This window comes from Ammodytes marinus, assembly GCF_949987685.1.
Source record: "Ammodytes marinus genome assembly, chromosome: 18".
Taxonomy (NCBI): domain Eukaryota; kingdom Metazoa; phylum Chordata; class Actinopteri; order Uranoscopiformes; family Ammodytidae; genus Ammodytes; species Ammodytes marinus.
The window spans coordinates 9,944,098-9,970,688 of record NC_137222.1 but is presented as its reverse complement, the minus strand read 5'-3'; the positions used below and the strand labels follow the sequence as shown (position 1 = coordinate 9,970,688).

The window sequence follows — 26,591 nt, the reverse complement described above, 5'->3', positions numbered from 1 at the left end:
ACTGTAAAACTAAAACAATTCAAAATAAATATATGTTACTGTCAGCTAGTTACTGACAGCTAAAGCTGTTCATTCTCCGTTAACTATGAACCGTACCGTACTGTACCGTACCGTGACTTCAAAACCGAGGTACGTACCGAACCGTGACTTTAGTGTACCGTTACACCCCTACTACTAATGTGGCAAAGCAAGGTAGGTTTTGATGTATGGCAATTTTAAGAAACACAATGAAATAAAAGAAACAGTATAAAAAACATATAAATATGATTATAAAGAGTGGAACAAAAAATTAAATAAGATACAAATAAACAAAAATAGAATAAGACAAATAAAAAATAATACAAAAGCCATTAGAAGATACAAATTAATATAGTCCCAAAACAAATCCATTGATTGACATCGTCACAACGTATTCCAGACCAACGCAAACATATTTTTTCCCTTTATCTTTTGTGTCCATCTAGAGAAAATGTTGAATGCAGAACAGGCAAAATCCAGACTGGAAAACATCAACACTATTGTTTAGTGCCAAGAGGGTGTTAAGAATGTTGAAAATCCATTTGAATAACGCCATTAATAACGGGAGGTGGGCCTCTAATTTCTCATAATTGGGTAATACAGATTTATTTTTTGCCCTAATAAATTGGTTAGTTTGTGTAGCCTGTGGGAAAAAGCTTAAAGGGGAGGAATGCAGTCAAGTGAAGGCACTCTGACACTGCATCTACTTGAGTGGGTTAAAGAAGTCCATAGTTTAAATGGTTTGAGACAGCTTGGCTTGTTTTTTTATTTTGTTGAATTATTTGAAAAGAGACAGAATTTTATTTCAACCAGCAAATGTATCGGAAAAAAGGAAAGGTCAAGAAGGATCCCTTTGGAAACCATTATTTAAATGAACATATTATAGGCAGAAATTGCTCCTTTTGGGGTGTGGTGAAGGGAGTAATGAAACACATGAAAAAATATGTACTTTGTTGGATATCATCCATCATCTTTTTGAAAATGCGGATTGTGAAGGAACAAAGTCTTAGGCTCGCCAAGGCCACACAAATATGAAATAACCAAGAGTATAATAAATGTTCCTTGTCACAACTTGGATGAGGTCACCACCACTCCAGACCTCTAAATTATGCAGTAGCCCTTGAGCCATGTAGAGTGCGAAAGAAAAGCTGGTGCCATACACAAAACCTGGCATTACAATAGTAGATGTAGGAGCGTGCCAGTCCCTGGAAGTTACTGGGAACATAAAGCAGACGCTCTCATTTTTCAGGCACTTTTTCCATTTGAATATAAACTAACATTGAAGTAGGAAATATGTAATTAGGAATACCTAAGGAAGAAGCCAATGAATCACACCATCACTGCCCAGATTTATTCATACTGCACAACTAGAAGAGCTATGTTCCTTTTGCTCATTTAACGCTCATTATATTATAGACACTTGCTTCTCATAAGAGTGAACAGTAAATTGTGCCTTCAGAATCATCATCATTATGGAATCCGTACATTGTCACATAATGCATAGTGGGAATGCAGATTGTACTGTCATGGATGGACACTATTTTCTTTGTTCTTTTGTCGGAACTTTCAACAATTTGGGATTAGGAATAGTCATGGTTTGTTCATAGATGTACGACTTGACAAATATTATATAAATGCAGGCATATTTAATTATTATTAAGGTGGAGTCAGTCCTGTCAAAAATCATATTCACTGATTTTGACAAATTATTTTGACGACAAGCATTCTCAAGAACTGCTGACTCCACCTTTAATATATGCAAATATCTTCTGATTGCTAATAATTATGTGCTGTTGTGAACTCTGTAATATATTAGCAACAGAACAGCGAAGATCTACAGCAAAAGTTATTCAGCATAGAGAGCCTGTAAATATCAGACCATACCAGACAGTGTATCATGGTTTCACCCTTACACTTTATCATATTCCCCCTGTGGGCATCGCTGTCTATCAAAATAAAGAACAAAAAAATAATGTTTGCTCATAAGAAGTGCTACGATTTTCAATGCATCGTGCCAACGGCCTAGAGAGTATACTTCTTTTGGCCTTTCAACCCGGGCTGCAACACTCAGCTATGGTTACCACTTTAGTGAAGCCCATTCAAGTAGTGTGATTAGGTACATCTGTAGTAGTCTCACCTGTTCCTTTTGAGATGAACTTAAAATCCTACTTTGAAGATATATAAATAAACGAACTGTAGCCTTGTATTTTGCTTCAAAAATATTAGAAAGGAGAGCAACTTAAAGTCGGTTAACTAAATATTCATGGCAGGGTATCTATTTCATATAAAAACATATATAAATGGTTTTCTGAAGCTAGCATGCAGATGTTAATGCAATGTCAATTACATAATGTGAGACATATTGTCATCTATAAGCTTAATTTTAATGAATGTATTAGGGCCCGACCGATATATCGGCCGGCCGATTTAATCGGCCGATTATAGCACATCTCCGAAAAATCGGCATCGGCAAAATGGCCGCCGATTTTTTTTTTCTTTCTTTTTTTTTCAGCAATCATGTTGAGTGAGATGCATTGCTGCCCCGGAGGTAGCCTTATAGCATATTAACAGCAGCAGCAGGTGTGTTGTAATACATTGGATTAATTCACACTTGACAGTTCCCCCTGACACCAATAGAGTCATTGGTCATCTCTTGACTGTTAATAGTGGTTGATATTACTATAGTTATTATATAGAATGTATATAGTGCTTTATTGGAGGTCATTCAAAGACACTTTACATCAAACATATAGAAAATCATACTTGTAGAAAAAGATAACAAAATACAGACAAATTAAAGATAAGGTTTGGAGTGTAGTACGGTGTAATTATGCTTTCTGAAAGAGGTGAGTTTTGAGTTGACTTTTGAATGAGTTTATTTAGTCTGAGATGCTGATGTTTGGAGGGAGGGAGTTCCTGAGGGTTGGGTGCAGTTACATAATGGCTGAGTTTAAAAATGCGTCATGTCACTTTAGACATATTTGTAACACTTTATTTTTTTTTAGATAATGCACATTTCAATAAATAAAAAGTTCCTGTACACCTATTGACAGTAACAAGTATGTATATATATTTAAGGATTCAAAAAAGTAAATGTTTTCAATATATATTTATGTTTTTTTTTAATTTTTTTTTTATAATCGGCCGATTTAATCGTTATTGTAATTTTTCTCAGAAAATAATCGTCATCGGCACCCAAAAATCCATATCGGTCGGGCCCTAGAATGTATAGCAAACATTGAACAACACAGGACAATATCACATGACAATGTTGACACTTAGCCATGGCCTTTCAATTTGTAATGTATGTATATAGTGTATTACCGGAAAACAGAAAGCAGGTATATTGATATTTTTTTTTAATGAGTGAGAAATTACACAAACAAATCCAAGAATATGAACATCAAGAGAAATGTTAGTGCGTTCAACCCTGAAAACACAAAGACTATTATGAAAGCCCCTCTGGCAATGCCAATGCAGTCGAATCTAGAGTGCTACATTTTCCTCTGACAGAAATTTGCAATATCCTTATATTTTACACTTTGTCACGGTACTGCTGACTATGCATAGACAGGTCCAGTCTATTTGTGCAAACTCATTTGACTTGAAAGGGTTAATTGTTTGCAAGCCGTACAAACTGCCATAAAATGTCACGATTCAGGCGCTTTTACCTCCGAGTCTGGAGAATATATGGAGGTTTACAAGTGGCCTCTAATGGGTGATTGGGCCTCAGTGACAGCTTATTACTGTAGCCTAGCCTATCCAATACTCATGGGAAGAGTCCATAAAACCACACAACACATCCTTAGGAATGTGTCTGACCTTAGCAGGGATATGGCCTCACCACTAATCAGATGGCTTCTGCCAGTCAAACAGGCGGACTGCCTCACCGGTGATGTAACCATGAACCAGCCATTCTGTAATGGCCCAATCATGGCATTGCTGAGTGATTAAACTTTTGTCAGCTGTCAGTGCTAAGGTGGGTGTCGTAAGGAGGTTTGTAACATTGAAATACAGTTAAAGATCCAGGTAATATCATTTTGTGAAAAGACTTGACGATAATAATAGCAGGCTGTTATCTCAAATAATATATGACATCTTGAATCAAATTACTTTACACACTTCATGCATTATGCAGTTCACTTGATAATTTTATTAGTAAATACGTTCATGCGGTGTTTCATTGTTCGCTAAGCATAACTCAAAATTACTTCAAACAAGTGAAAAGCAGACTCTCTGCTTCTTTGTTTTGACTGGGAGGCATAGCTGGAGTGACAAAAAATCAATACCCTAAAAAATGTTTGTTTTGATCCCTGTATATTAGATGTTGACTTTCTTAAGCCATGTAACCTTAACTGGTCACTGGATCAATAGGTTGGAATCTAAGAAGCCTGTTCAAAATCTACTGACAAAATAGCATTAAGTAGTCAAAGGGAGGAACATTTTTCATGGAGACAACAGAAAAAGACAGCTCTCAAGTTGCAGTTTGCATTGGGAGAGAAAAACATTGGCTCGAACTCAATTAGCTGAGGAGAATAGAGCCAGCCTGCAAGCAGCTATCATCCATTAGAAGGCTGTAATAATGACATATAAATGCAATTGATATGACTGATGAGTGGCAACATCCTGACAATCATTTGCCTACTTCATCATAATAGTCAGTCTGGAAAATCCCATTAGATTAGTGGATTTAATCGTGAAAGGGCTAAGGAATAAATCCATCATTGGGTTGTCAAGAGATTAAAGGTGAAGTAAGGGATTTATGGTAACGCTTTATATTAAGGTTCTTGTTATAAGCCTTAGTAAATAGGTAATAAGGACCTTATTAGATGCTTATTAACATTAATTTGTGTTAATAAGACTATATATAAGTGTTAATAATAACATAATAAACATGTTGACAGTGTGATTATAAGACTTTTATAAGCACTTATAAGACACTTCTTAACTATTAATTGATCGCTTAATATCATTAATAAAAGTCTAATGAGTTTTTGATAGCTGTTAATAAAAGCGTTACAAACCTATTTATTGAGTCTTACTAACTTGCCTATTATGTCATTGTTAAACCTTTACTAACCATTGTTTGTTGCTTTATGAAGGTAACCACATCTTTATTAATCAATTAATAACAGTTAACTATGCTCTATGAACAATGCTTATTAAGGTTAATAAGTCCTTTATTAAACACTTAATAACAGTTAATAAGTACTATATCTTGTCAAGGAGGATACAATGAGAATTAGAAAAACGACATGCAAATACAATGTTAGAGCGGTGAAGGTATTTGATTAGCTTTAATGTTTTTCTTGTTGAAGTACCTTCAAAAATGAGTTTTCTGAGTTTGGTTTGCAGCGCCATATCTTAGTTGGCTAAAGTCACTGATTTTCATCCCTCTTTCCAAAATGTTGTCTTTTGGCATCTAGCATAATGAGTGCATAATATATTTGTTTTTGCTCTGAAGTGATTCTTTCACCTCTATGTGTGCGCACACATGTTGAGTGAGTGTTAAAATGAGATGCCCCGAGAACGTAGTATATTTTTCACAATCTATGATGAATATGACTCGTATGATCGGTTTTGTGCCTCAAATCAGATCCTTAAAGGGCTTTTATTTTGAAGGTAGTTGTAAAACCGGAAGTTCCGTTTATGCAAGTCGCTGATGGCTTGACGCCAGCTTGACGGCCATGCTTGACAAAGTGTTTCACGAAAGTAAGGAGAACATGTCGGAGTCGTCAGCACGGTCAGCACCCCAAACCAGGTCTCTGAAAAATAAGAAGGTGAGGTCCGAACTGGAGGATGACTCTTCTGGTAAGTTTAAGAATGTAATGCTATAGTAACGTTAGCTGGTTCTAGCTTGCTAGTTGTTTGCCTAGCTTACATTACTTTCTTTCAGAAGCTTTGGTGAGCTTCTTTTTTGAGCTAACGTTTAGCTTACACTATCATAAAAACTGCAACCAAACGTATCTATTAACAGTTGTGTCATGCTAGCTTGTCAGGAAGGGGCAAAGTAATGCTGAATGGTTATTTCTGTGCTGACCCAGATGTTGCCCAAATTGTCCTAACTGCCAAACTGGGTCTACAGAAATATAAACATGAGCTGGCCAGGTATAAATTAGAATGCCAGGATGTAAAAATAAAAGACCTGACAACGGAGAGAGATTTCTTGAAGGGACAACTATCTGAATGAAAGAAAATATTTACTTTTTTCCAACAATTGTCACCATTACAGACTAAATTTACTTTGATACTGCACCCCTTTTTGCAGATTCCATGTCCAAATCGCTTAAATGCTTAGTATAACCTGTCTGCTATCTGTCTAATTGTGATCAATGTTTCTTTGTGTTGTCTTTATACAGTAACAAGAAAGACCAGCCTGACTCAACCTTCCCCTGGGGCTCAAGTCCATTGTCGTCTGACTCCTCTGACTCCTCCTCAGACGATGGGAAGAGGAAGTATAACAGAAGTCAGCATTATACTGTTGCAGAGGGGGCCAGCAGAAGAAGGCTTTTTTTAAATGATCTATTTTTGAATTGTATTACTTGATTTTATTTCAATACATTTTAAACTTTTAAGACTGACCAATTTTCTTACTATTTTGTTGACACAATCGGGGAACGGTGGGACTTGAAAATATTCCCACCTCCAAAGTGGGGAATGACAAAACAAGTTTGAGAACCACTGGGTTAGCATCTATATAGTTCTATGTGGTTTTCTGCTTGCCCTATCTGCAACAGTATAATGCTGACTTCTGATACAGCAACGTCTCGCCCAAATTCCTCTAGTGAGGATTGCCATCTCCATAAGGTTACAGATTCAATATGCAGAAGCAACTCATACAACCCCACGTCGTTTTATATTGTTTTACCTACAACAGAGTTTTTTTTTTATTATTGTTTGATGGAAGTTTTTTTGCTCTACTCGTTTAATTGTTTTGTTGTTCTTATTCATTTGATATTTTAAATTAATAGTCTTAATCATTGGACACTTGAATTGATGTCAGGCAGCATTTTTATTTTACAAAGGTATTTATTTTTTTACATTTAGTAAAATGTTGTTCATGAAAGTTCTGGGAAACAAACAAACATGTTTACAATTGCACAGTTGTTAAGTGTTTTTTTTTCTTTAAAAGTAAGTTTTTGTGCTTCACCTCTGTAACATTGTATTTACATGTAGTTTTTTTTAATTCACATTGTATCCACCTTGACAAGATATAGTACTTATTAACTGTTAAAAAGTGTATGTTAAAGGATTTATTAACCTTAATAAGCATTGTTCTCGCTTTAGATCCAGTACCTTCAAAATGCATTATTACCTGTTTAATAAAGGACTTATTAACCTTAATAAACATTGTTCTCGCTTTAGATCAGGTACCTTCAAAATGCATTATTACCTGTTTAATAAAGGACTTATTGGCCTTAATAAGCATTGTTCTCGCTTTAGATCAGGTACCTTCAAAATGCACTATTACCTGTTTAATAAAGGACTTATTGGCCTTAATAAGCATTGTTCTCGCTTTAGATCAGGTACCTTCAAAATGCATTATTACCTGTTTAATAAAGGACTTATTGGCCTTAATAAGCATTGTTCTTAGAGCATAGAAATGCATTATTACCTGTTTAATAAAGGACTTATTAACCTTAATAAGCATCGTTCTTAGAACATAGTTAACTGCTAATAAACAAATAATAAAGGTGTGTTCACCTTCATAAAGCAACAAACAATCCTTAGTAAAGGTTTAACAATGACATAATAGGTAAGTTAGTAAGACTCAATAGATGGGATTGTAATGCTTTTATTAACAGCTATCAGAAACTCATGAGACTTTCATTAATGCTATTAAGCAATCAATAAATAGTTAAGAAGTTTCTCATAAGTGCTTATAAACGTCTTATAATCACACAGTAAACATGTTTATTGTGTTATTATTAACACTTAAATATAGTCTTATTAACACAAACTGATGTTAATAAGCATCTTATAAGGTCCTTATTACCTATTAACTAAGGCTTATAACAAGAACCTTAATATAAAGCGTTACCGGATTTATTTATTTTAATATAAGTGTTAAATCGCTCTGTATTCATACAGTGAACACTTTAATAGTGTGCGCGTTTTATAAAGCCGATCTCTCAGTCAACCGCTCTGCATGTAATCGGCAAATAAACTTTTCGGGGATATCCGTTTTGATGGTTTTTATCATGTTTTATCACACTAACTTATCTGAGATGATGCTAGATAACTTGCTGCTTGAAGACCGCAGTGCATTAATATGGTGACGTGGGGACGAGGGAGTGGACTGCTAACTGCAGTCACTGACAGGAAGTTAGCTAAACTGACCATTCCGCTTACTGAACCTTTATTGTTGAATTGTCTGGATTTGACACTATCCACCTAAAAGTGAACGCACACATAAAAGAATGTGAGGCCTAAAGCCCAGTTCAGACCAAAGATTTGCCTTGCAACTGCTTGCGACTAGACGGTTTTAGAACGTCGCGGGGGAGAAATCGCAGCGGTGTGAACTGCTCGTTGCAGCACGTTGCAAGCCGTTGCAGCACGTTGCAAGCCGTCGCAGAAGATTCAACAGTGAGTTGTGAGTTGCAAGCAGTTGCAAGGCGAATCTTTGGTCTGAACTGGGCTTAAGTCACAGCTACGGAAGAGGATTAGGGCCACACATGAAAAAAAAAAAAAGTTCTGATATACATGAAAAAAAAAGTCAGAATTCTGAGATTAAAGTCAGAATTCTGACTTTTTTCTCAGGATTCTGACATTAATCTCAGAATTCTGACTTTAATCTCAGAATTCTGAGAATAAAGTCAGAATTCTGATTTTTTTCTCAGAATTCTGACATTAATCTCAGAATTCTGACTTTAATCTCAGAATTCTGACTTTAATCTCAGAATTCTGAGAAAAAAAGTCAGAATTCTGACTTAATCTCAGAATTCTGACTTTTTTCTCAGAATTCTGAGATTAAAGTCAGAATTCTGAGAAAAAAGTCAGAATTCTGACTTAATCTCAGAATTCTGACTTTTTTCTCAGAATTCTGAGATTAAAGTCAGAATTCTGAGAATAAAATCAGAATTCTGACTTTTTTCTCAGAATTCTGACTTTTTTTTTTAACTTTTTTTATATACATGAAAAAAAAAGTCAGAATTCTGAGATTAAAGTCAGAATTCTGACTTTTTTCTCAGATTTCTGAGATTAAAGTCAGAATTCTGAGATTAATGTCAGAATTCTGAGAATAAAGTCAGAACTTTTTATTTTTTTCATGTGGCCCTAATCCTCTTCCGTACACAGCAGAGCGAGAAAGCTAGGTAGTGAAACATAACCTTAAAATAAACGTTACCCGAGTTGATGTAAACTATGCTCCTAGTTACTGTCAGTGAGTGAATTACAACTTTTCCAAAGTAAAAAAGCCAAAACTGTATCAATACACCTGTTACTGAAACATGTAGAATGTTTAAATCTGCTCGGTCTGTCCACAGTGACGAGTGCAGCATGGTAGCTTAGCAGCTAACAGCTAATTGTTACAAACAAGCTAAGAAAAAAGCTGGCAGTAGTCTTTGTTTCAGTTTTTTCACATCCTCCCAAAATTAGTACAATCAAAAGACACTTTTTGATAATTAAAGGTCCCATGATAAAGCCGTACCTAAACAGAGATTCATTCAAACATGCACCACTGATTTGCAAATTATTTACATTTTTACAAACAGTTCATGATTTAGTCAAATTTTCGGTGTCCATGTTAACAAACCTAAATGTAGGTATATACTGTATATATATATATGTTTTAATGATAAAAGTAAATTAAAACTTCTAGTATGCATGTTGCAAAGTTGCCAAGAAGCTTGAAATAACTAAATCAATGTATAAATGTATGTCTTCACTTCAGCTCAGGCTAAGGCAGAGTATTCTCCCGGATCCTGCAGCCATAGTTACAAGCCTAACTATGTGTTGATTGCCGGAGAGAGCCATTTTGAATGCAGCCATTCATTCTGTTTGTTGAGCTGTCTCATTACAGAGTTAATAGTGCATTTGTTCTGATTGCGGTCATGATACAGAACGGTGCTCACACTGGTGTACTAATGGGTAAAAGGTACACCGCACACACTACAATATACTGATATGACTAGTTTCCTCTTATCAAAATATTTCGTGAAATAACACATAATTAGTTTACAGTATAGGTAATGATGAGCATAACTTTGAATAAATCTGATTTGGATTTGTGTTTTTTTCCTACAAATGCCAATCCATATTGCCATTTAGTACAGTATGCCTATTTAAAATGGTAAATTTAGAACAATTCTCCAATTGAAAAAAAAGCCAGCATGTGTCAATCATGTGTCAATTAAGTAGCCTATAGTTTTTATTCAAGCAGCAATTACACGCTACTATGTGAACAAGATTATGGAAGTGGGCAATGTCACTGGTAATCATATGCTCTGCCTTCTGCAACATTTTACAGTCACTTGGTTCAAATCAATAATTATTGGCTGAGGTATTAATTGCAGATCCCACGGTGATATCTTTACCGTAAGTCGTATATATAGTATTTTTATAGATGTTTAGTTGCTTGGTAAACACATATTTATTTTATTATGATATTAAATAAACACAAGACAAAATATTTCATTTAAAATGCAGTAAGGACATGAAATACATGCCTTTGATCTATACTTCTCCAATTATGTTTTTATTTTATATGTGTTTAGTCTACTTAAGGCTGTTTAAGCATGTCAAATCATGTTGTCTGTTGAATTGTCCAGTATTGTTAATTGTCTGACAGCAAAGTCAAAAACACAAGGTCAGTTATAAAGTTTCTAGTTATCTAACTAACTAACCAAGTAAATAACTAACTAAATAACCAAGTAATGAGCTAGCTAACTAACTTGGAAAATAAGTTGTTGGTAGAACTGTCGTATTTACTTTGTAACACTGATGTAATAGATACAAACAAGTTCACACAGGTAAAATAAATGTCAGGAGAGGTCATTTTCAAAGTGACGTGAGATTAAAGATATGGCAAAAATTAAGATAGAGTCTACCGCAATGACAAAATAGCTTCAGAGCATCATCTTTATACGCTCCGGCAATGGGTATTAGAAGCAAATCAGAGTCCAGGCCATCACACTAAGATATGTTATTGCCTTCAGGGGATCTTGTACACACAGAGATGTGAAAACAGTTTACCAAAAGAGCCGGTAGTCACACAGCATCCCGCCTCAACACTTTTTCAATAAGAAAAGGAAATGGAAGTTGTTGGTTACTGTCCGACAACGGGTTATGGCTGCAAGTCAAGATTATTTTCAGAGCCAGTTCAGATGTATATCTTTTTTTGTCAAATTGGTAATACTATTCCAAGATAAAGGAGTATTGACCTTGTGACTTTAGTTCTAGGAGTACAGTTCTAAAATTAAAATGGTAATGCACCAATATGCATCTGTCGTATCTACTAATGTTGTCTGTTTGGCTAGAAAAGTCTGCACTTCCCCCACTTTGCATCAGAGCCAGAACATGGGGCGATTAAAAAACCATCATGTGCCTCTTGTGGAGGAACCTCAAATACATCTTGCTTCCTTTATATTGCAGCGAACCGTGTTGCATCCAATTGGCTCCAGACATCACTGCTTTTCTCCCAGTTTACTCAATGTGTTGTATATTTATGTAGAAGAGTTGACATTAACATTAAAAAACAAATATGCTTCATGTGTTTCGTATTCCCTCTGAATTTGTAATAGCGTGAAACAGATGGGAGGACGATATGTCTATATGTCTATTTGTGTAAGGTATCAACACTTGTTTTTATCATCATTGGGTCTATGCATGACTGCATTACTTAAATGGCACTTGTGTAGTCCTAATCAAATCAGTTTTACTTTTTTTAAAGCTCCACAGTCCAAGTCTCGCACTAAAAGGGTGATAATGTGCAATTCCTTAACAACAAATGAAGATGCTGCATAACACAACCCCAAACATCTCGCACATTAAACATGGGCGCAACTACTCGTGTGCCCAGCTCTGCCAATCTTAAGCAGTCCGAAGACACCTCAACCGCCAGTGACCTCAGGAGAACATGCTATACTGTGTTACACAGCCAAGGGTAATTGCTGTTAGATAGTCAGAGCTAATCCAGGGCCAGACAAAATACCTTGGGGAAAAAAATCCTCACTGTGTGCTGAGCTTCTGAATGGAAGCAAGGAAGATACAGCCATGCCATACCAATGAGCTTCCTTTGGATAAGCATACAATGTGTATGGACAAATGCCCATTTCCCCCCTAAGGCTTATCAGTGTATAGTTGCTGAAAACACCTCTCTATTTTCTTTCACTGATGCTGAATAAATAGATAAGGAATACATCTTACCGAGACATGTTTTAAAATGGTAACTACAAAGTGTGGACTTTGATAATGATGACATGGAAACAATGAATTTGTCAATTTAAAAACCCTACAGGCGCCCTCCATCTTTCCATTTGTATGATGATTGCAGAAATTGTTTTCATAAGCCTTGAAGATGCACAATAAGAAATCAATTCATAATTTTAAATATTGACAACAAAGAACACATTTTAACGAGGTGTTATTCGAGGTACCCCTGCTAACCAAAACATGATAAATAACTTTCATTTGACTCTCTGTGTAGCCCTCAAAACAACACGTTCCTTTTTTTTTTTAAACCTGAACAATACTGCCATTATACTGCCAAAAACAACAATGGTTCATCATAATTTAATCGCCCACATCTTACTGACAACTCAGCGTGGAGGAATAATGTTTTGTTTTAATCAATAGGCAGATATTATCCAGACTGGGAAATGAATGCAAAACAAAATTAGACTCAGAACATGTGTTCCTGTGAAGATAAAGCAAACTCCACCAGGAACTTGGGCAGATGTGCATGATGAAGCATAACAAAATAAAATAATAATAATAATTGTGGGAGGGGAAGCCATCAGTTTGAGGGGAGATTAATGGTGCAAATTCTTTATCTGAAAAGGGAATCTCAGAGATTGTACAGCTTGAAAGGAATGCAAATAGGTACAAACACACCAGCATAGATAAAAGGTTTAACGTCTCTCGTAGGGAACCATTGGGGATATGACGCTAGTGAGCTGTGCAGTTCTGGCACCTTCCCAGGATGCAGAGCAAATTCTGGTGGGAATCAAATTTTATGGGTCTTAAACATCATTGTGACCAGCTTATGTGAACAATGACTCCTCTTTTCCTCTTTGGAAAACACACACACACTGCTTGTCATGTTTGCAAAATAAGACCATTATGTGTTTTCAATAACTCCTCCATTAACTAGGTTAGTCGAGACTTTTTAATGCCATTGCCACAGCGATAATTAACTGTTCGTGGCACAATAAACACCAGCCATTCTGTACTGCATGTACTGTAAAGAATGAAGAAGGAAAGAAAACAAGACAAATATATTAGAATAAAAACATTTTTGTTCAGTTGTTTTTGTTTGTATGCTTTCTCTTTCAAAATATGACCCAGATTGAATCCTAGAACTACTGAAACAGTGCACCGCCTGTTAGCAGGAGAGAAAATAAAAAACATGGTGTGAGTACAAGTTCAAAATAAAAGCAGAGGTTGGTGAAAGAAACAAGGACAAGAGGGAGAGAGAGAGAGAGAGAGAGAGAGAGAGAGAGAGAGAGAGAGAGAGAGAGAGAGAGAGAGAGAGAGAGAGAGAAGAGAGAGCAACTGGAGCCCAAACAGAGAAAACTGGGCTTTTTCATCCTGCCTATGATCTGGTCTAACCTGTCAACCAGTAGGAGGACATACAGAGGCACTTTGGTCCGTTTGAAGTTGCAAGTGAATTCCAGAGAGCCAGGTTCTCTGGGCAAACCATACGTTTTGACTGACAGCTTGATGCCGACTTTCACTGCCCTTGTTTATTCCTCAAATCTCTTAATTGTGGTAGAGATATGTGGTAGGGTTTTGCAGATTGCGATGTTGATAGACCCCACGCATGCACTTGCTCAAGTAATTGGTATAATTTGGAGCAATTGCATTTCCCCTTGGTGAAAAAGGGACACTTTGTGACGTAAAAATCACCCACTTAAAATAGTAGTTTATGAGTAGGAAGAAGAAAAAAAACCTGTAAAACGTTCAACATAAAAGCACTGGGGAAAAACTGAAAAGTGGAACAGAATGGACAACTGAGGCTACAAGATGGAGGAAAGCGCTTCACAGACTATTTTTGGCAAGGCGCTGTTTTCTTTTGGACATTATTCCCTTTAATCCAGAAAGATTAAATTAGTTTTTGCTGTTTGCTGGCATTTCGGTTATTGGCAAAAAAGTGGATGCCACAGAGAAAGGGGACTTTGAGAATTAACTGTGTGTACTGATGGGCTGACTAATCTTTTGATTTGCAATGAATTAATTATGTATGAAAATGGGACTAAATTACTAAAAAAGTTTGCATATCCGTAAACAGTTTAAAAACATTACCATAGCTTCATGGAGGACTCTGTAAAATGTAGGCAGCACTGCTATTCGTAGGAAGCTGTTGGCAGAGGGAAGTGTGCCACTGACTGGCTGGATATCATTAGGGGGGATATGCAGCATTTCCATTTCCACTCATGCAAGATATGTTAGAGACCTTGCACACAACTAGGAGAACTGCCCAGGCAAAGGAATTTCCACCTGCTCTCACGCACACTGATAGCTCTCACACAGGGATGAACTTCACATTTTTGGAGCATTACTGCGAGCCTCAAGCAGAAATCCAAATGTGAGAACATGCCGCCCCGAGTAGCAAGCAATGTCCAATCCATAAACTCTCTCTCTGCTCTTCAAGCATATTTCCGTGCTCATGTTTCATTTCACTCCATTTCTGTGTTCATGCATGTCATCTGGTTAGTCCAAATCCCCTCAAAGGGCTGGCACTTCAGCACAGTAGGTAGCTTCATAATGTCTACTTGTGTACCTAGGGTAAGTCTGTTTACCGCCAATTTACTGGAAATCCAGTAAAACTGGAGTTGATTAAAATTATAATATTCACTTATTTATGAGTTACTGAATAGTTCATTAGATATTAGTAAGTGTTCAATGTTGAATGTCTATAGAATTGTGTTTCAACTTAAGGTTGGCTAAAACATTTATTCATTCAGATATTGAGTTAATTTAATAAATACAAAATAGTAACAATAAAGGCTTCATTCAGTATGTTTATCTATGCATGTCTGTTTGTCATTGTTTCTCTCTGAATGAGAAGCCTCGTAGAAAGTGTGCAATTTCTACATTCTTACATCACTTGCTTCCTTTTCTTTCAATTTCAGCCCAAAGCAAAATTTTATTCTCGTTAAATATAAAGTCAGTCTTTGTTAGAGAAAACACTTGATATCAATATTTTCGATTCTCAAAATGAAATGTCCGGACGGTACGCATCATTATTGATCTGCTCAACTTTAATAGTGGAAAAGATAGAAACATTACATTCTGACTAAGTGCAGAAGAAGTCTTCACATATTGCAAAAATCTAGCAGCATAACAAACTGATAGAAATGCATCTTTTTGAAGCACAGCTTCTAATATGTAACGGTTCAGTAAAAGTCCTTTTAAATACAAAACGCTGGTTGTTATAAATACACATTCTGGTGTCCAATAGTTTATCTGCTTAGAAAACCCGGTGAAAACCTTGAATTTAATTTTTTCTGGAGTTGGATTCAATAAAATGTATTTATCCAGATAACCTTTAAAGGAAAAGTGCCCCTATATTACCTGTCTTCTATTCTATTAAAGCAAAGCGGAGCTTTGTTTGAAAGGTTATGTGCACTTCTCCTGTGGTAAACTAAAGTCTTTATTGTCCACAGATGGCGACCTCGGTGATCTGAGGCAAATTTGAAGTCGGTAAAATATTCAACAAGTCCATCACGCTTGGGTTTTAAAGACATTTTGTGAAAGTTGATTGATTCCCTCCGAACTCCCTGTGCGCCGATCGTCTGGCGCGCATTATGAAAAGGTATTTGAACAGAGCAAGTTCATTACACAGTTTTTGTCACGCGGGGCCTTCTATTATGTGGTGGCGGACACACCAGAGTAGCGCAAGGAGCAAAAGGAGCAACTAAATGAAATTGCTTTTATAAATCAGTGTCACATTATGTATTCAGCGCACAGACTTAAAAGCCCCTCTACCGTATGCAAGCATAAAGTTTATGAATACTTTGGGAATCAGCTTGCAATATCTCTTGTTATAGTGTATACACCAACCAGGCTATTCTTTGATACAAGTCTGGCTTTACATGTCAAGATAAATAACCCTTGACTTGGGGGTGCACCCACATAAAACAATGTTTAAAAGTAACATAGAATGGAACTTAAAATCTGCAGAATGCAACTATCAAACTCTTACAAGCGGATCGACTGATAAAGAAAGTTAAGGTTGCCTTTTATTTTCGACGCTAATGTCTTAATAAATGCAGGCTACTGGTTTTAGTTGACTTGCAAAGAGTCGTGATAATACATCCCAGGACTTCTGAATGAACCTATGAAAGCTTTCAAAGCCATTGTGGATGTCTTGTGTAAAAACCTTGTGGCTGAAATGGCTGTCAGGTTGGTAACAGGAGGTGAACACGCTAGATATATACATATTCTACAACCGGTATCCTCAACTCAACTTTCAGCTTGTATTGCTCATAACAACTGTGGCTTTTCAAATACTATATGCCTTGTTGTTTTGCCTTGTAACCTACTGTGTGCTTTCGATGTATTGGGTAATCGGTTTGGTTCTGTGCCGTGCCCTGTTTTGTGCCTAAGTTCTGCTCTGCTTGTTGTGTTGTCTTTATATTTTCAATTTTTCGCTTATTTGTATTTTTTGACATCGAGGCCAGGGGAGTACAGATGAAAAGTAGCCTTTTGCTTAATACTGGTATTTTTTAAGCCCATCGATAGCGATGTGTTTTATAAATTTGCACTGTCCCATTCTCAAATAAACAGAAATATATACTCAGGTTTTTAAATATCGGAATCACCCATTACGCTTCGCAGAGCTCCAGCAATTACATGTTTAAGCAGACAACCTCATTTGTCTGACACATAAGTAAATAGAGCCCAAGCCTCATGTTTATGTATAAGGAAGGGTACATTTTATAAGGATCTACCCAGTCTTTTATTTACACTGCTTCAGTTAATCACCCCAACACATCTGCATCTTAGCCGACTCATTTTAAACACACAATATTTGATGAGCAAAAACCCAAACAAAACAAAAAGCTGTTGGATTTCTGCCATTCCCTCATTTGCCAGACATTATCTTTGATCTTCTTTGCCTATTAAAAAAAACAGAAAAAGTGTACGATTGTGCATATTTTTCGCTTTGCATACGTCTGAGAATACAGGGAAAAACTGAGCTTGTGCATAACAAGAATAACCACAATGCGCCTCTCAGCAAAGGTGATGTTCAAATGATTATCTTGAGATCAAAGCTGTCCACAGCTGCCATAAGGCACCACTACAGACACTGATAGTAGAACAAAGCATAACAAAATACAGTTCCTGCAAAGCAAGGCAAACAGCATGCATCTCTGACCACAACTCATTCAACCTTTCCATGTAATCACTGAGGGCCTGTAACCATTAAGCTAAATGAGCATGATTCTTCACTCCATGCCTGTCAAATGAGTTCACCATAGGGTGAGGGGATAGATTCTAACAAGCTGTTGTTTGTTTTCCGAAAAGCAGTTTATTTGCAAAAAAATAAATTCAGCAAAAACAGCAAATAGCATATTCTGACTACAGTCAAACATGTTGGTGCAAGCAAATACCAATGTACTCGTTATGACTTCAGAGACCCGATTCATTCATACTGTATATCTATGCAGGTTCAAGATGAAACGTGTAGATGCACAAAAGCCAGAGTACAGTGTATGTACTCCTTGCATCAAAGCACTAAAGCTGTGTGTATCCTAAATTCTGTTGCATACATCTTATGCTGGGTTTACACTACACAACTTTTCACACAATTTGACAGTCGCAGACAATCTTCCTATGTCGGACTGAAATCACAAAAGTCGTGCTGGAGTTGTGGCGTGCACACGTAATCTCAGTCGTTTGGTATAAGGTGGTCATCCTACCCGATTTCAGCCAGTCTTCTTCCCGTCTTGACGTTCCGACATTATCAAACATGTTTGATATTATTGTTAGTCTTATGGGGTTGGCTCAAGCGAAATGACGTAAGCACTGTCACACTCTCACATGCACCAAGCACGACGCAGGGGGAGCGGCATTAGTCGCGACCTGTGTCCGCCTGTGCAGGCACTTATTTCAGACACTTTTTCCAAGCAGCCGGCTGGAGAACCAGGCTGACAGCCGCGCAACCTTAACACTTTACCATCAAATACAGGGTTAGGAGTTAAAGTTATTGGGGGACGAGATCAGCAAATAAAGATGGTCAAATAACTAAAGGAAGTCCCCCGCTCGGAATATTGAATTTACTTTTTTCTAATTAAATAATCCCAATCGCGTTTGCGGAAATAATATTAATCTCAAAAGGAATCTAGTTGTAGTCTTGCAATATGAGACCCCCTGTCTTTTCAAAATCTCACTCTGTGATTGAAAACTAATGACTCTGTCTTCAGGTGTGAGTTGATAGTCTTTAGTTGTAAGAGGGTTTCAGTCTTCAGTCTTTTCAAAGTCTTTTAAAAGTCCTGGGGCCTCATTTATCAACCGAACTTACGCACAAATCTGTGCGTAAGTAGGGCGTAAGAACATTGCCACGCAAAGTATGGAATTTACCAAAATGTACTTAGACTTATGAATGTGTGTAAATGTAAGCACAACTCTGACCATGCTTACGAACAGAATCTAGTGGTAGCATAGCGATATTACAAGCACAAAGCAAAGCATTTAAGAGTTTCAACGTCTGCACTAACACTAGAACCGCCAGCGTTCTCTTTATACCTATAATCGCCACGCGTCAAATCCACCCGTGCATTTCTAAGGTAATATAAAGTCATACATTTGTTTGTTTAATCATCATCTGTGTTTTGGACCTCTTGTTTTATAATCTAAGTTTCTGTAAGAACACTGATCACGACTCAGTAAGGAAACTGAAAGTAGATATAAAATCGCCAATACATCAATGAAAACAGACGGTCAAAACAGCGTCCAAATGAGCTAACATCCTAAATGCAAGAAATAGTTATATGGCTCACTTATTTTTAGGTAAGCTCTAATTGATTATTCATTAAATGTGTCACACGTTTACATATTTTGAAGCGGAGGATCCCTCCGATGCTCTCTGTGCGTCTCATCTGACAGCACTCAGCTGTGAGCTGGACGAGCCGCGGTGACTCGCCAGACTCGCCAATCACTCATTTAATTTAATTTCATTCACTCTAATGTTGTTAGGAACTTATCTTCATCTCGTATTTATTGAAAGAGTTTATGAATGACTGCACGTAAAGTTGTCAGATCGCGGACCCCAAACAATGCCGTTGCCTTACAACTTGCTCGAAAATATCACATTTTCCCATGCAGCAAGCTTTCTTTTGTTTTAATGCCTGCACTAAGTGAGCCAACAAAATATGTTTTGCTTTGATTCAACCTCGTTTACAAGGGTTTCCATTTATGTGTTGGAGAAGTTTCTTTTCGTTACCCTCGGCTCTTTACCATTGTGGCGGAGAGGGGTAAAACACATTCAGATGGTTGATAAAGGGATGTGTTGTTGTGACCATATATGGTTAATTGGAGGCGTTTCTGAATGCAAATGGTCTGAGCGTGAACGAGCATGGTACTTAAGAACATGTGGGATTTATCAAGATTGATGACTTACTGGTGTGCGTACGATAGGCCAGCGCACGTTTGATAAATACCGATTTTTTTGTACTTAAGCACATACTAAATTTCATTCGTAAGAGTGAATTTAGAACCTTTTCTACGCACTGTTGATAAATGAGGCCCCTGTAGTGTAAACCCAGCATGAGTTGGAATAAAGCTGTGTGCATAAGCCTATTTTCCACTTCCAGAAATTTTTCTTAATCAACTGTTTGAACATCACATACTTGTGTTATGTCTTTACACCTGTTCACAAAAAGAACTGTGAAAGTAAACAATTAAGAGACATAACCATGTATCATGTATTCACTTTGCATTAGGCTGTTACTGTTTGCTATCTGTAGCTATATGTTAAACTCCAAATACTTTGAAAAGACTGTATTCCAGGCAGATTATATGGATAGCACATTGTCGAAGGCCCCCTGGTGTGTGCCTGTTGAGGCCTGGGTTGTATAAGGAGACGTCAGGATCTTTAAAGAGATGAAACTGACATTCTATGATTTGTGTATCTGAGGAAATATGGAACAAGTGAAGTCAAATATAAGTACAGCTCTTGGGAATGTGGAGAATGTTGTCCTATCTCTGTAAAAAAAAAAACGTAGGCAACTGTTGGTGTTCCCTACAAGGTCATGTTAATACAGAATGATGGCGTCTCTGTTACCAGGTTACTCTTTCCTTAGTTCTAATCATATCGATTGTTGTGCGTTGCAGTGTCGAGGAGGAAAAGAAAAAGCCAATCACGGTTAACCAACTGAGGCAATTTCCCACGACAGCAAAAAGAAAAAAGTGCAATTTGCACGACATGTCAACAAATTAAAAGTAAACCCTGTTTAAACAAGTGGAGAAACACAATGTAGATTCTTCCATATAGGGGTTACTGATGTCTATTGCCTTCAGTCACCAGATCTCAACCCAATTTAAAATGTATAGGAGATTTTGCACAGTAACTTTTGACAGTAATCTCCACCACCATCACCATAACTAAAACTAAATGAGGGGTTATCTTTTTGGAAGAATGGTGTTCTTCACAGTAGACTTATTGTGACACTTTATGTTGGTTGCCTCCTATCATTTCTCACACATCTTGCGTCACATTGGCAAAGCTGTCAAACACCATCAGAGCTGCCACACAAAGCTGTTGCTGTGTTGAACACTCTGAGCCATTGCTACTTACCATATGCAAGTGTAAACCATCATTATCAGTGCCATCCCGCAACAGCATCTAATATTTAAAAATGTGTTTGGACAATTGGCATTTAACTGAAGCTACTACACTGGATTGCTTAACTTTTCATTCCAGCTCAGTTCAAATGACGAAAAAACTAATAATCACAAAAAGTTGCAAAACACATTTAGAATACCTGGCAATAAAGCTGCTTTCTTCCCATGAACAATCCAAGAGTCACTAGAATGAAAGAACTGTGGCAGGGCACAGTACACGAAGAAGTTGTGTGGTTAGGTACAGAATTCACATTGCAAACGAAACTGTCTGTAGAAGTGCATTTATCTGACAAAAAAAAAGAAGGTTCTGTTGGGCCGGTTCAAAAGATGATAAATAGACCATTTGTTATGCTGTGGGTCATTGAACTAGTCACTATGGTCTCTCTATGGATCTTTTTCATTCATACTATTCTACAGTCTATTCATAATAGTGACAAATGAAGAAATAAAATGCTGTGTTAAAATTTAAAAAGTGCTTACAAAAACGCAATCCTCCCCCTCAGCTCCATACACACCATGTAATAACTCCCATCTCTCCTCTTGACCTTTTCCCCTCCTTCTTCATTGCTTCTCCTGCAGAGCTAAGCTCGGCTCCCTGACATAAGATTGAGATGTAGTGCAGTGTGCACATGTTCCGTGCTACAGTGAACAGAGTGCTCCAGTGCTGGCATTCTTCTTTTCTTTTACTTTACCACCGTTGCTTTTAATCTCCGGTCTCTTAATAACAGGCTAGGTTTGCTGTAACTGTAGAGGGGCAGAGAAGAGAGACGGGGTAGAGAGAGGGAGAGGAAATGGCTGATTGACATAGAGCGGGGAGACATTTGAATGCTTTCGATTCCTGAATTAAGTGCCTGAAGGTTTTTTTAAAAGGTGAACTCCTAATGAGGTGTTTACCGAGTCAGCCATGTTGCTAGACGCATCGATTTCCACAAATGAGCAGATAAAATGATCTCGCGTCTCAAAGCGTAGCAGCATCGGAATTTTCACCCTACCATTTCGACCTAGGACGCTACAAAGTCGCTGTACCAACATGTTTTGCACACTGCATGGTAAAACTACCTGGCATTATCGCTTTTTATTATTTAAATGTGGATTGACGCTGGAGAAGTAGAGTATGACTGAGTAAGCACTGGGAAAAGGAGGGTTAGTTAGCCCTGAAGCTGCAAAAGTCAAACACTTTGTTCCTTGACTGTGGCTTGATTAAAACCTTATTCTTCTTCCAACATGCTAAAAAAAGAATAAAACATGTCAGCAAATCCAATGCACCGCCAAAGGTACAGAAGGTAATATAGGTTGTGTGTGCTTATTGAATACGTTTCTCTCACTCTCTCACTGCTTTACTATTATTTCTGCAAACACGTATGGGCTTCGAAAAGAAAAACAAGTGCGGAGGGGGAAGGGAAGGGAAGGCGCCCTGTACATTTCCTCTGCACTGCCCTTTCTGTTCATCCATTCTCCATGACACTTAAAGTAATAAATCAAAGCTGCGCCGGCATGCCACGGTGGGAAGGGTACTCGCTGTCCTTTAGCCTTCCCCCAACCCAACCCCTGACTGCTCTGTTTGACAAAACAAGCGGACACCTGACAATATTGGAGGAAAAAAATGGACAGGCGCCTGTGCTCATTATGGTTTGGATGGCATTTGGCTAATAAGGAGAAGGAGAACTCTGGGAGAATAAAGGTGCTGTCAGGAGATGTAAAGCAACGCACCATTTGTAACTTTGAACCGAGTCAAGTGTAGCACAGCGGTAAACTCTGACTTACATGGTAAAGCAATTAGTGACCAAAAAGTCTGTTCATTTGCTTTAGAAATAAATAAAAGAAGGCAATTATGTTATTTTAAGCTAAGAAGTCAAAATGTCCTTCGAGAGGGCCCTCGGGTGGCGTAGTGGGTAGAGCGCATACTATGTGGACTCAGTCCTTGTCACAGTGGTCGTGGGTTCAAATCTGACCCGTGGACATTTACTACATGTCATCTTTTCCTGTCTCCCCATTTCAACTCTGTTTCCCTCCATACTATGCCAAAAAAATTATCTTAAAAAATGTAAAAAAAAATTCCTTCGAGTAGAAACGCTGAAGTTTGCTAGTTCTTTCGATTTGTTTACTCCTTGGAAACAGAGTCCGTGAGAAAATGTTTGATTACTGTAAATGGCATGATTAATTGCTCCAGACTACAAGTTTTCCACCATATGTTGTTGTGCTACAGTTTAATGCTCTCTAGTTGTGCCATGTTGCTAAGAGTCGTCAGCCTGCTTCGTTACTGGCACTGATGTTAGCAGCTTCCGGAACACAGAATAGATTGGTGGGGGGTGGTTGCCCATATACAATGCAGTGTGCGAGCTAAACGGTCCTACATATTGTATCCTGGGTATTAAAACATGAAGAAAAAGTAAAGGATAAAAAAAGACAATGCCCATGCTTAAATCCGTGTGTGTGTGTGTGTGTGTCTGTGTGTGTGCGCGCGTGCGTGCGTGCGTGCGTGCGTGGGATCTGACTAAGTATTTGTCGAGGCTTAAGCTTTCGTAGCATCCAGGAGCTTCAAAAATCACAATTTTAATAATACGATTGAGGGAAAATGATAAGGTAGACAATTGATGCAACAAATCCCTGAATACATAATTGAATTGGCTCAACTGAATTTGGTTCTACTAAATCAATGAAATGAAGTCTTTTTATGATGTCGGGTACAACCTTCCATTTCACGGACAGAACTCGGCCACTAATTCATCTGTCGAGAGAGAAGACATCGAGATGACCTAATGCATTATGATGCTGAATACTGAATACAAGAAGAAACATAGGTGACGCCGCAATGTCTATTTCTTTCTTGGACTCCGGTCAGCATCTTTTATAGTATAGTTGTTGTTATTGTTGTTTGTTTGTTTTTTACATTGCCATAAGCTTTGGGTGTATGAAAGTCTCAGGACTACCGAGGAGGTGTCATACCAGCTTGTAAGTAAATAATTGACTTAAATATAATAATATAAAAATTAAAATTAAAAAATTAAAATTAAAAAAATTAAATAAGACATGTTTGTTTTGGATTATCTCACATTTTCCTGACAAACACATTTGTATTACTATGATTGGTAACAGTAGTCGTACATTGCTTTTATTGAATAGGAAACATGTTACCGTTGTTTCTCTTACCGATATGAATTGCTAGTGAAGGCCATGAAACTAAGTTTAGTGACAACATCACAAGTCATCATGGATATAACTACTTTCGGGTGGTTCCTTGGTTTCACAACATGCCTGATGGCGTGGGCGAAAAATATGCTCGCATTGGACCCATAAAGCCCGTCTTTTACCCTCCCTCCACGGCGTGCAGCCATGCACTGGAAGGGTGAAGCAGCAAATTTGCTAGCTGGCTGACTGGGAGGACAGAGAGGCCTTTCTCACCAGTCAACGGCTGTCCTTAATGAGAATAGAAAGTGATTTACTAGCCTAATGCTCCAGCCCTCAGCCTGCCTGCCCGCCTTTGCTTTGCGAGGCTAGTTTAGCCGACACTCTTCCTGCAGAAAAGAGATGAGGGAAAGAGAGGACGGGGGTAGTAAGCCACAGGCTAAAAGCTGTGGTAATGAGACACAGATTCTCTCAGTACCCACATCACTGACCTCCACCAAGTCCTGCATCATTGTATTCGCCGTTGGAACAGGTTTTTTTCTATCATACTGAGCCAGTCCAGTGGAACACATACAGCGTTTGGCAATTATGGTCCACCTTGTGTGGTTTATTGCAAATAACAAACATCCCTATGTGTGTCTGTGTGTGTGCCACACACTCTGTCTCTAATCTCACATCTGCCAATACACAGTCACACAAACAGTTGCTGTGCATGAGGTTATGAGAACATCCATCTTTCACACGACTGTGACATAAGTGAAAAATACGGAGAGAGCAAGGTAAGCAAGTTCCCTCCGTACATAGCCTGCTTATATCTTAGTGGTAGGTCTGCCTATCCAAGGCAGAAACACGTTCTTGCCATCAGGTCCTCTATATGATTACCAAATCAGTGATGCTGTTCCCAAGGCTATTTTAAAGCCAATGGCTTTCACGGGTAAATTCAGGTGACCTGTAAAAAGTGTGTTTTGATTCACTCCATTTATCTGTGACTACAGCAAAGAGGGAGGGAGATTCCTGCAAAGGCAAAGTGTTGACTGTGACACAAACATAAGCCCACTATTCTATTAAAAATATATCTGTATTCTATTCACTTACAACTTACAATATACAACAGGGAATGCATGTGTGCTTTGAATTATGTGCTCAAGACAGAGAGAGAAAAATACAAATTTCATGCATATTTGCAGGGGGCCAAATTGCATCCCTTGATTGGGCCACCACACTTAGGGCAAGCATGACATTTTAAGTCATAATCGTATTTAACTAGAAAATGGGTAAAGCCAGAAAAAAATTGAGAAAGAGAAAGACAGAAAAATAGGGAATGGGGAAGGAGTGCCCGTAGGAAACTTTGAGTGTGGCACTTTGAGGTAGTTTGTAGACGCAGCAGTGTTTCATGTAAACAAAGGGAAAGGGGAGGCCATATGAGACTTTTACCTGGATTATTAGTTGTAGGCCCACTTTCTGCTGCAAAGCAACTTAACAATTGCAAACAAGGTGGTAAACAGGGCATATTTGGGAATGAAATTTAGGATGAGCAGCACAGCCTGATACAACACCAAATGTGCAACTATGGGGTTGACTGGTCATGATGTCCGCTGAGGGGTGAACACACACACACACACACACACGCGCGCACACACACACACACACACGCACACGCACACGCACACGCACACACACACACACACACACACACGCACACACGAACCCCAAAGCAGCAGTTCTTACCGAGCGTGAAGTAGGGGAGAGCGGTGTTGTCAAGATCATCCATTACGGATATTCGCCCAGGTAGGTCGGTCCGAACGAATAATAGGAGCCGGGATTCCCCACCTCCTCCTCCCACTGCTCCTCCTCCACCTGCCCCACTACCACCACCACCACCACCAGCAGCAGAGGCGCCTGCTCCAACCACGTTCCCCGCCGGGGCTCCTCCGCCGGTGAAACTGAACTCGTTATCCCGGAGTACGGGCAGCGTTGATACGGTGACTGCTTTCACCTCGCACGGCGTCTCCGCTTCGTTCCCTCTATGGTCCCTTTCCCGGCGCTCCTCGTCGGGCGACGTGGCAAACAAACCGTTGGCCCGCGCCGTCCACGTTTCCGTCAGCAGCACGAGCCCCACCACGAGAAGGGCGCGCGGCAGTAATATCCTCGCCATCCCCGCTCCTCGTGCGTGGCTCTTGTCTCCTCCACCGCTTTGAGTGGGGCTCATAAGCTGCTGCCCGTTCACTTATAGTGTGTAGGCTACAGTCGCTCGCTTGCAAAAAAGGAGTCGCGTCCGTCCAGGAGGCGGCAGCACAGGTGTAGTGAGAGTGGCATCTCCCGGACTCTCCACTCGCACACCGTTCGTCTGTGTTGTGTTCACACCGTTGGGATAACGCACGACTTCAACACGGGCAAGCACGTGTTCTTTTTTTTAAAAGACAGATATGTAGTGGAGT

The 26,591-nt window shown here is 38.5% G+C and overlaps 1 protein-coding gene across 1 annotated transcript in view; it reads right to left on the bottom strand.

Moving 5' to 3' along the window:
* Positions 1 to 26,308, bottom strand: part of astn2 (astrotactin 2) — a gene marked incomplete at its 5' end in the record, with an annotated part of 278,723 nt that extends 252,415 nt beyond the window's left edge. The window contains one exon of the mRNA XM_080046601.1: positions 25,882 to 26,308. Within this exon, the coding sequence (XP_079902727.1) occupies positions 25,882 to 26,308 (427 nt within the window). The remainder of the gene's footprint in view (positions 1 to 25,881) is intronic.
* Between the last annotated feature and the right edge of the window lie 283 nt (positions 26,309 to 26,591).